This window comes from Pagrus major, chromosome 3 (assembly GCF_040436345.1).
Source record: "Pagrus major chromosome 3, Pma_NU_1.0".
Classification (NCBI taxonomy): Eukaryota; Metazoa; Chordata; class Actinopteri; order Spariformes; family Sparidae; genus Pagrus; species Pagrus major.
Genome location: NC_133217.1, coordinates 10179462 through 10191504, shown reverse-complemented (window position 1 = coordinate 10191504; position 12043 = coordinate 10179462). Strand labels below are relative to the sequence as shown.

Genomic DNA, 12043 nt, shown 5'->3' with positions numbered 1-12043 from the left:
AGGGAATTACCCACAGTTCATAGAGTTGTGATGTTTAGACGTGAGGTTACAATGGGAGGCCCTGCAAAAATAACAATTCAGAAGATGACGCTTTTAAATACCTGATTCATTTCATTATTCTATATGCAACATTTTTATTCACAAAAAAAAATGCTCTAAATGACTAAGACCTGACATTTCCTCCTACAACTGATTAAACAAAAAACTTTTCTTTTTCCCTGAAACCTCCGAGTGTGTTTCTATTTGTATATATGTGTACTCCTGTTCTTAATTGTTCTCTAATTTTCTCTTATTTTCATTCTTATGTATTCAGTTCATTTAAAACGTTATTTGTATGTGCTGCTATTATTTTCGTGAGTGTTTTTATAGGCAGACAGGCAAAATAAAACAAACATTGAAAGTGAAAGGAGCAACAATAAGAAAAAATAAGTTTATATGCAAGTGTTTACTGTATTGATTGTTTGACAATTATTTCTCATCCACTCTGTAAGGCATGAGCCCGGAAGATGTTCAAATCAGGCACTCGGTGACTTAAGTTCCTCAGCCATGAAGAAAATAAAAAAACGTAAACTGGCTAAAGTGAACTGTTGCACAGTGCTGTCCCATTCCAGTTAATACCATTTTGGGCCCTTGCAGCATCTCACACTCAAATGCTCAGCAGGGAAGTCAGCCATGTCTGAAGGTACAGGGCTGAAGTTCTTTTGTGGGACATTGAGATTGTCTATCAGGCTTGATGCTCTTTGGTCTTATTTAGTCCCGTTTTCTTTGTCTGCCCTCAAGTTGGTAAACATAAAATGCGATTGTGACTTTCTTTCACTTAAGCACACAAACAGATTTGCATACAAACTGTGTACACCGTGCATGGCACACATGTTCTCAAGCCTTTTCCACCTGTGTCTCAAACAAATCCAGAGAAATCCCTGTGCATTTGTGAAGATTTAGAGCTTGAAAGCACCCACCTTGGACTTTGCTTCTACATTCTTCTTCTTTGTGGTTTTCTCGTCACCCCCGTCCTTCTCTACCTCATCCTCCTCATCAGATGCAGCCTGACAAATGCATACACACAAATCACTCGAAGCAAGTTGCTGCAACTGTGAAATGTCTACAGACTCTGATTCAGTTATGGAAAAGACGTGTGAACTGTCAGGCAGACCACAGAGGGAAATGAGAGCCTGACATGAGAAGTAATTTGAAAAAGACACTACTATATGTGACGCCAATCTGTGTTCCAGAGTCACATTCTGTCCATGGGTTAATGAGTGGATGGAAAAGAGGAGTTAAAAGCAGGGGGAAGGTGGCAGGGGTTAGATTTTGCAGCACCCACCTTTGCCTTCTGGGGAATAGATTTGTCCTTTTTCCTGTCCTTCTTAACCTCCTGTGTCAAAGACGCACAGACACGTAGAAAAATACCCAGAAGTTTAAGAGAATGTCGATTCATACATTTGTTAAACAGGAGAGAAGTGGCCGCTACAAGCACCAAATTCAAAGGAGAACATATTAAGATGCTTTCAGAGTTTATGATTATCATGCTGTACACTTGTGCCTGCAAATCCCACATACATTAGTATTAAAAGAACTGGCATAAGGGTTCACATGTTTAAGATAAGGGCCAACTCAGTTTCTCATGTGCTCCTTCTAGGACATTATCACTCTTTTTTTAACCTTTATTTATTCATTCATTCATTCATTCAGGGAGGCTTCACTGACAGCAATACTCTTTTATTCCAGGTTCCACAGTTCCACGTTCACACCTGGAAGCTGCTCAGTATCAGTGTGTGGTATGCTGCCTTTCCATTAACACCGATTTGGAGATACCGGAGCATAGTAGGTTACTGATTTTGTCTAGCTTAGTTTAAAATCCCAGCAGGTCAATTAGAGAAAAAAGGCTCAAAGCGTGTCCACCACACACTTGTAGTCTAGACAGCCAACCCTAGTTTATCACCAGAGTCAACATGTACAATGTATGTTAGTGCTGTGCGATATGAACAAAATTTTATATCTTGATATAGCTAATTTTATATCCCGATAACGATATATAACCCGATATAGTATTTTTTTTATATCTTATATCTTATATCTTGAAAAAATAAAGATCTTTTACCGAGTAGGACAGCCAGTAGGCCTCGCAACTGGGTTCTGCTTCTGTATCCGCGTCTGATGTAACGTAACTAGTAATGTTATTTTCGTCTTCCATTGCGCTCTCCTCCGTCTCCGCCATGCTGCTTTGCCTCTGTTTACTCCCGAGCAACCAGTGCCGTAAACGAGTCCTTGCAGGTGACGTAAAAATGCCTCCACAAAGCAGTAGCGTTGCTGCAGTTACATCGCCTTCATACAATGAACTTGTTTTGAACTCAAAATTTGGATATCCAACGGTCATTCCGACGTTAAGTTGTGCTTTACACAGCGTATTACATCACAACCGTAGTGTACGTTAACATTAGTGTAGCAACAGTGCTAAATAAGTAGCCTACACATTAAAATTACGATATAAACAACAGAGAGTTATATCCTACGGTAGACATTTTTATATCGCACTACGATATATATCGTAATATCGCACAGCTCTAATGTATGTGTAATATATGTTATGTTGTGCAGTCTTGCTCGGGACTGGGGTCAGAAACAGCTACATTTCCACTGGGGGAAAAAATTAGCCAACTAATTTCAAGTTCCTCTCAAGGACTTTGTTAAAAGTAAAAGGGCAATGGAATCTTAATGGTCAGGACAAATGTGGGTTCTGTGTGAATTTCAGCAAATGACATAAACAGGAGACGGATGCAAACTTCACTTCAATAAAACACTACACCCTCCTAATAAAGGTTGTCACGTCAGCAGCTACAAAAGGTAGCATCATTTACTTTCCAAGAAGTACAACATTCAGAGATGAGATCAGTCAACACCACCTAAATACATCCTCTTCCATCCATTTGTCGTTAAATTTGCACTTCCCCATCTTTGCATGTTAACCGCTCACCTCGACAACTGCGTAATGGCAACACGCAGCCCGACGTCAGCGACTGTCGCTGACGTACCATAAAACTGCGGAGTTAATCATGGAGTCTCATTTACGACATGGTCTTTGTACTAAGTTAATCAAACAAATACACACTATTCAATGTTTTACGGTGGGCCACTGTGCTTTCCTATCGGCATTAAACGCACCGTCTGGAAATGTAATACCTACAGCAAATTTACGGTAAATTTAATACAATTTAAGACCTTAATTACCCGGATTTTAATTTAAGACATTTTAAGACTTTTTAAAAAGGACCCGCGTTAGCAGTTGCAGTAGCCATCCTGCCAGTCGAGATGCGTCGATCCCCGGGTGCGGCGTAACATGGAGGAGAAAGCTCCATGTTACGCCGGGGATTGGGGATCAACGCTTCTCGACTGGCAGTACGGCGACGAGTGGAACAAGCTACTGCTAATGTGAGTTGTTCAAAAACCTTCTTTTTAGCAAACTTTGTGTACACAAACGATGTTCTCAATGCTCGTGTTCATGTGTAGAGACCCTGGTGATACTACGAGCAAAGTTTCATGTTGTGTCGAGTCTTCTTAGTGTTTTAAAAATAGCGATTTTGATGCTACCGTAAAGTTGCCCCTGCACACCATTGAAAATGAGTTTGACCCGGAAACGAAACTATGGTGAATCTTAAAAGTGGCTTTTTCGTCATAATTATGCTTTAACATGAAGGTTTGACTCAAATACATTCACAAAAAAAGCCTAGGTTGCATTTTGGCGAGAGCTTCACTTTAATTTACTTTAAGGTCAGCACTGTACCTTTATTGCTGGTTTATCTTCTTCATCCAACTCAGCCTCCTCATCCTCATCATCACTCTGGCTCTGGCTGAGAGCAGCAAAGATATTTCCACCCTAAGGACACCAGACATGCTTTACTGCCGATATGAGAAGAGTCAGAAACGTCGAGGTGAAGCACAATATAGTCTGATAACAAACCTTATTCTTCTTTTTTCCTTTACTGGGGATGATTGCTGTTGAAAGGAAAGACAGCACACTGATTAATGACTGTGCTAATGGAGAAGAAAAATGATTAAAATGCAAGGATTGGTCTTGAAATATCAGACCTGGTTCATCTTCCTCATCACTTGCTTGCACAGAAAGTTTTTTCAGCTTCAACATGACGTCCTCATCATCATCCTCATCTACTTCTCCACCTTTTCCTTTCCGCCGGTCTTTCTTCTTTTTCTGAGGCTGAAAGGTAAAAATATTTATATAAGTCAAGGACACTAAATGGCAGACTCTGGATATTGGCCTATATTGCGCAATGACAGATACATGAATTTCAGAATATCTTGATATTTGGTGTGTCCATTTTGCTTAAATGACAGCGTGCACTCGAGCTGCATCGACTCATGGACAAGTTTGCGCAAGACCTGATGATTCATGTTATCCCAGCACGATCTGACAGTGTTCCACAAAGATTGTTGTGATGTCACAGAGTGCTTGGTTTTCTCTGTCTTCAATTGCCCCCATAAATGTTGAATGGGGCTGAGGTCAGGTGACTGTGGAGGACAGTCTTCTTTGGTCTTCAAATAGTTCTGTCAAAGCTTTGAGGTGTGTTTGGCCTCATTACTCTGCTGCAGTATCAATCCTTCACCCCACAGCAAGCATAACAAGAGCTGCATTTTCCCGTGAACACCATACAGGTGTTTAGGCTCAATTAATGACCGACTCATTTTATTTACAATGCACTTTTTACAGCAGAGCCATCTCTAAGACACCACGCAAACACACACTTGTTGTGTAATATGCATGTGTCCTTTTCAAGGTGTCTCCTAGAAATTACCTTTGTATATTAATGAACTGTCAAATCATGCTCAGATAACATGAGTCAGCAGGTTTTGCACAAACCTGTGGTATCAATCGATATCTAGTTTTGCAAATGAATCCTAGAAAATAGAAAGAATATTGTCTTTGACCGAAAAAAATCCAGCATCAGTCGGGCTCTACTCTGGACTGTTTTTAACAGTGTACCATCATTCATTATGTTAGTCACAGAACTACTTCAGAGTGAAGTTTACCTGTTTTCCTCGTGTGTCTTTCACAGCCGCCTCATCTGCCTTTTCAGGTATGCTTTCTGTGGCGAGTTCCTCAAAGAACTGGAGAAGAACAATCACACAACAAGCATTTTGTCACAGAGATGAACAGAAAATATCAGCTATGAAGAAACTAAATACTTAGAAACTAAACAATGAGCCATTGAAAGTACTCACACTCTTCTTTCCCTTTTTGTCTTTCTTCCCCTTTTTCACAGTTTTATCTGCTGAAAAAAAAGGATTTTTAATTTCACAAAAACATCAGTGGCATCATTGATCTGCAAACTGACTTTCTTTTACTGGAGAAAATAAGTTGAATCAGTACTTCTACTTTTAGAAGACAGACATTATCAGGACAATGACTTCTAATATAAAAATAGGTTTACTGAGGGTTGGGCGATGTCTACCAAATTGGAATGTGACGATAATATGGTTGTTTGGGGGGTACTATAAAAGGAGATACTAATAGTTGATAATTAAGATAATCAATCATTTCACATTTTTATATTTTAAAAAGAAGTTAATAACCATTACTTCATTTACACCTGATATTTTTAATCTTGTCACATCTGTACTACAGCACGCTGTACTTGAAATTACAGGTGTTGATTCTCAGCCTCAATTTGAGGTGTTGAGATCCACAGATAAACAGTGTAGGATTTGTAGGCCTCCAGCATAGATTCTCAATAGACAGAATTTAACTGGACAAGGTAAAATACTCCTCAATAAAATCACCATTTATAATATTTGGTGTAAAATGAGTTGCAGTCAATAAAAGCTGAAGACTGCTGAGGGCATATCTTTTTGAAGAATAAGGGCAGCTGTAGCTCAGGAGGTAGAGCAGGTCGTCTAGTTATCGGAAGGCTGGTTCGAATCCCGGCTACCCTAGCTGCGTGTCGAAGTGTCCTTGAGCAAGATACTGAACCCCAAATTGCTCCTGATGAGCAGTTGGCACCTTGCATGGTGGCCTCTGCCATCAGTGTATGAATGTGTGTGTGAATGGGTGAATGTGACAAGTGTTGTAAAGCTTTGAGCAGTCAGTAGACTGGAAAAGCGCTATAGAAATGCAAGTCCACAAAAATGATCTGTGAGGCAAGGGTGAAGCTCTTATGTAGGCTCCTGCTGCCATTCATTTGTCACCCATCTGTACAATGAGATAGTGGTCCTTCATTGGTCACTCAGTTTGAATTTGAACACCCCCAAACATGAGAGTCAGCACTTTTAACATCCACGTTATTATTTCACTTCTTTTGCACTTGATCTGTGTACTACAGTTAAAGACAGTCAAAGCTATGAAGTCATGGCTGGAGTCCAAATAGCACCTGATTTTGGTTCCAAACTGAGACAAAACTTTCACATAATTTCAGGTACCATATGTCCGTGCCTGTAGTAGTATTGCATCACCTTCATGAGCCGTGCTTGCCTGAATTCGCTGAAACATGGAGCCGTTCGCTCTTTCATTTTAAATCACGTGTAACATTGTACTGATGCTGTCACAGTCACATCTGTTGGCCAAGTGGCTCCGTTCATGTACTGTAACGTTAACGTTATACCAAACTTTATTCACAAATCACGTCACAGCAATGTAACATGAATTTGTTTTGTCAATAGTTTTTTTTTTTACATTCCTAACATAACATTATTTTGGCAAAACTTATCAAATGTAAACTTCACATACATCCAGCAGCATTTATTTAGATTAACGTTAGGTGCTCATCTCACAACGTTGGTCCGTCTCCTCATGACAAGGTGGCATTTTATCTACTACATTAGCACTACTACATTACGTTGTTTACATGGGGCCTTTAACGTTCTAGCGTTAAAGGCCCCATTTATCTAACGTTAGCTAGCTAATGAGCAATTCACTGGAGTTATACAAATTGAGATTGTAATGAAATGACTGCCCTCACATGATTCGTCGTTAATCGGAATTGAATAGAAGATGCTTTAGATTCACGAGAGAGTTAAAGTTGTTTAAAACCAGATATACGCCGTTTCCAATAAGCAGTTTAAGTGGGAAAATTAAAGATTTTCAATGGAGTTTAGCATAAATGACACCTTCTCTGGACGACTGCTCGATGAACGTGAACTAGCTGTGACGCTACTGGCTAGCTTCTCACTGAATATCAACGCTATCTTACCTACTGCCGGGGCCACTTCATCGTCCACCCACTCTGCTTCCTCTTTCACTTTCTTGGGCATTTTGTTGCTTTAACTGCTAAGTTCTGGAAATAAAGTAGCTAAGACTGTGTCCTTTTTCTATCCAGAAAGATTTATATCCGCTACACACATGCCCTGTGGCCCAACGACGCGATGATGATGCACATGCCGGGTCACCAACAAAGTTTCATTCTTCTTCTTTATCGATGTATCACGGCAGCTGCCATCCTTACTGTTGCATTACTGCCCTCTCCTGGAGTAAACTAAGTGCTACAGTGTGCGGTTTGTCAGATTGTTCCCATCAGTCCTGTTCTGCCTTGGAGGCTAACCAAACATCTTATGACTTGTCCACTTCCAAACTAGATCACGTATTGATTACTGGTTAGTATCAAATTCAATTTCACAATATGTTACAGAGACAATGATCTCTAATTGTCCTTTAAGTGATCATTGTACTATTAATCTGAGACTAAAAAACAGAGACCAAAATAATACATTTAAAGATTATTGGATTTAATTCCCAGTTGCTAAGGAATGTGGAGTACTGTAACTCTATTAAAACACTATATCAAAAATGATGATGCCATTAGCTCACCGATATCCAAATGGGAATATCTAAAATTTAGCGTGAGAAAATCTTCAATTGCATTTGGTAAAAAACTAAACAAGCAAAGGAGAGAAGAAGAAATAAATGTGGTTAAAGAACTTGTGAATCTTTATAGCAAGTTGAATTGGACTGAGGAAGAAAAAGAAAGAATTAATAACCTGCAATCCAAACTGGATGTGATGTATTTGTATAAAGCCATGGGTGATTATGTGAGGTCCAGAGCCAGGTGGATAGAAGAGGGAGAAAAAAATACAGCCTATTTTTGCAATTTAGAAAAACGCAGACAAGAATATAACTCAGTTTGTAGTCTAATCATCAATGGAGAGGAATGCACAGATCCTAAACACATTTCAAATGAAGTCTCTAATTTTTACAGTAACCTTTACAAATCCTCATACTCAGAACAAAATGTCACATCCTTCTTTGACAAAATTAATAATCTGATTCTGGTAATTGATGATAACTTTAAAGAAATTTGTGATGAAGACTTAACTATGGATGAATTTGATTGTGCTATTAAAAACATAGCATCTGACCGCTCACCACTGCCAGATGGAATAACAACAAATTTCCATAAACATTTTTGGGAAGATATAAAACTCCTATTGTTCCAAGCGTTAATTGAATGTATAAATCAAAAAGAGCTCATGGAAACAATGAAACAAGGGGTAATAAAATTGATTCCAAAACCCGGAAAAGATAAGAAAATTCTAAGCAACCTAAGACCTATTACACTTTTAAACATGGACTACAATATTTTACAAAAGTCTTAGCAACAAGATTAAAAACAGGCATCTCTGAGATAATTAGCCCAACTCAATCAGGATTTCTTAAAGGAAGGTTGATCCATAATAATATCCACTTGGTTCTGGATCTTATTGATTATAATCACCTAATTAAGGACGATGGTTTTATGTTGTTTCTGGACTTCCGCAAAGCATTCGATTCTATCGAACATGCTTTTATTATTAACACATTTAAACACTTTGGGTTTGGTAACGCATTTCTTGACATGATTGCTATATTACACAATGATATTACTAGTTGTGTTTCCCTCTCAGAAGTCACATGTTCCAGGTTCAGGGTTGAAAGAGGCATCAGGCAGGGTTGCAGCATTTCACCTCTTTTATTCATTGTAGCCACTGAATTACTAGCTATAACTGTTATAAATTCAAACATTAAAGGATTAGACATAAACAACCACAAATTAATTATAAGTCAGCTTGCTGATGATACAACAATCTTTCTAAAAAATAAAGAACCAATTCCGCTGGCCTTAGATACAATAAAGCTTTTTTCTCAAGCCTCTGGTCTGAACCTGAATCTGGACAACAGTGAACTCATGAGTATCTATAGTTGTTCTGATTCTTCACTGTATGATATACCTGTCAAGAATGAGATCAAATATCTAGGAATTTGGAGACGATAGTGAAAAAAAGAATATTAAAAATACTATTGACAAATGTAAAAAACTTTAAATAATTGGCTGCAAAGGGATTTAACGCTGTTCGGTATGACAATGTTAACCAAGGTTGAATCATTATCCAAATTAATCTATCCAGCATACTACCTAGCCATCCCACCAAGAATTATAAAAGAAATTAATAGCACAAATTTCAATTTCATATGGAAAAATAAACATCACTACATCAGAAATAGAGACTTGATAAAGGACTATGAGGGTGGTGGTATAAAAGCAATTGACTTTGAAATTATAAATGGAATATTAAAGATCAAATGGCTCCGATCCTTTTTAAGGAATGATGATGAGATATGGTTCTCACTACCTTCTCTTGTTTTCAACAAAGTTGGAGGTATTGAGTTTCTATTAGTATGTGATTTTGAAATATCCAAACTGCCCATAAAACTTTCCAAATTTCACCAACAGGTTCTGTTAAATTGGAAAATGATGTTCAAGCATAATTTCAGCCCCCATAATATCCCACTGTGGAACAATAGGGTGATATTGAGTCGGGGGAGGTCTATGTTTATGGAAGACTGGATGACAAAACAAATTTGGTCTGTTATACATGTAATGGATGGAAATGGAAACATACTTGAACTGAATGATTTTAATGCTAAATATAGCATGAGTTGCTCCAATGAGATCTATAAGAAAGTCTCACAGAATATCCCAAAAGTCCTTATCCAATCGATAAAGAATAATATTTTGAACATACCAACTCCAAATTTACACAAAGTGAAGACAGATGATCTGGACCTCGTAAACGAAAAGTGTAACAATAAGTTTTTAAGGCAGAACTTAGTAAACACCTTATATCCAGGTATGACGAAAAGCTCACTCACTCTTAAAGATTATAACAAATCTGAAATATCAACTATTCGAACAAAATACTTAAAATTCCCAATTCTCCCAAAGTGTAAAGAAGTTCATTTTAAAATTATTAACAACATTTATCCCTCAAATGAATTTATGAAAAGAAGATTTAAATTTGTGGTAGAAAACTGTTATATTTGTAAAACGAATCTGGAAACAACAGAGCACCTGTTTTATGAATGTGAGACTGTCCAAAATTTGTGGAAATCTCTCCACGACTTAATATCGTCCGGCTCCAGAAACATTGATTTTTGGTCCTTTCAAAATATTCAAATAGGAGTAATCCTCAAAGACAAAACAATTTTAGTGAATTTAGTGAGTTTTTAGTGAATAATCTCATTATTATTACAAAATATTACATACACAAGTGTCGATATGCCAATGTTTGCTTTTGAAATGTGATATACACCACCGTAATAAATTATCAGTTTGGTTTTTCAAAGAAGGTGTGAATTTACGTTAAAATGTAAAAAATGTATGTTCTTATGTGAGTTTGTCATTGTTCATGTAATGTTGTTTGTTTAAATAAAGCATTAAAAAAAAACTTGTCCACTTCCACCAAACTCCAGTATGCTCTTTAATTCTGCTCCTGTTAGCTCTTTTAATGTCTTTCTTTCTGTCCTTTCTCTGATATATAAGATACTGTTGGCTGTTTCCTGCAACTAACAAGCACATACTCCCATCCCTGTCACCTGACAAAGTTCTCAAAGGCACATTTATGTTGGCAAACATACTGCACATTGTTTACATGTTTATCAGCTGACTATTTTTTTGAATAAAAGCACATTTTCTTGAACATTACCTAACCCACTTGTTGAGAACAATATCATGATGTACAAATGTTGTATGAATAAAGAACATATCATGAACAGGTCTTGTTTCTGGTAGTTTACATTGTTTCAATATATCAAAGTCAATTCAAATTAAATCAGGTGTGTCAGGGTTCATGATGTGTTCGGTGTCAGTGTCAAACAGATACTGTCTGATAGGCCAGAAAAAGACACATGCAATAGTATTCAGAGATCCACCAAGTTGCTCTGAGTATCTGTCATGTTGCTTGGTGCCTCAAACTACATGGTGCTGCCAGGAGACTGCAGAAATACTCTTCAAGCTTGTTGCAGTTGGAGAAAGAGCCTGTAAAGTCAGATTTAAATCTAGTGTCAAAAACTCAGTTATCGAGACAAAATTCTGAGAATTTGTGTATTTCATTCAGACAACAGAGAGATGTTTAGAATTTGAAGTTATTTTCACAAAGAATGATTGCTCAAAAAGTGGCAAACTGGGGCTTAAGTTGCTCTCTTTCCACCGACCACAATAGTTCACATGAGAACTATTGAGAATTCAATCCACTGTCTAAAATTCTCAAATTTACAACACTACAGTTCTCAGGACATGGAAATGCTGTCATTGTTTTCATAACCATTGGAGATGTATTTAGCTGTTTAGAGTACTATTAACATTACCCTGATGTGTCACCTTTTAGCGAGAGATCATTCAAAAATCCGGCAGGATTGTGTGTGAAGGACAGTCTGAAGGTGCAGTGTGGCAAGTTTGGTGAAACAGATTTATAATTCAAAGCATCTGAACATTTCTGCTTACTTGGACAACATTTCCTCTTTTCTCCACGTCAACTATTGGATATATTTGAGAGTCAGTGCTCCAGGTCTCCTGGGAAAGGGAGAGTTTGGCTGGAGAGGAGATGCAGCGGCAAGAGAGCTGGGAGCATTAAAGAGTTCTGTCCAACTGTGATGGGGCCTACAATCCCTGTGGTTAGTAGAAACTCTGGTAGATTTGAATTACTTCAAATTAAGGCAAGAAATAAAAGTACAGATTTAGTGACTATGTTTTATAGCTATAAGGAATGTATACTGTATACTGAC

The 12043-nt window shown here is 37.8% G+C and overlaps 1 protein-coding gene across 1 annotated transcript in view; it reads right to left on the bottom strand.

Annotated features, from left to right (window-relative positions):
• The window catches only part of abcf1 (ATP-binding cassette, sub-family F (GCN20), member 1), a 28640-nt gene extending 21267 nt beyond the window's left edge, over positions 1–7373 (bottom strand). Inside the window, exons 1-8 of the mRNA XM_073463263.1 lie at positions 7200–7373; positions 5236–5282; positions 5044–5121; positions 4087–4213; positions 3959–3993; positions 3782–3874; positions 1325–1375; positions 960–1046 (exon numbers count right to left, since the gene is read on the bottom strand). Of these exons, the coding sequence (XP_073319364.1) occupies positions 960–1046; positions 1325–1375; positions 3782–3874; positions 3959–3993; positions 4087–4213; positions 5044–5121; positions 5236–5282; positions 7200–7260 (579 nt within the window). The 5' untranslated portion in view covers positions 7261–7373. The remainder of the gene's footprint in view (positions 1–959; positions 1047–1324; positions 1376–3781; positions 3875–3958; positions 3994–4086; positions 4214–5043; positions 5122–5235; positions 5283–7199) is intronic.
• Between the last annotated feature and the right edge of the window lie 4670 nt (positions 7374–12043).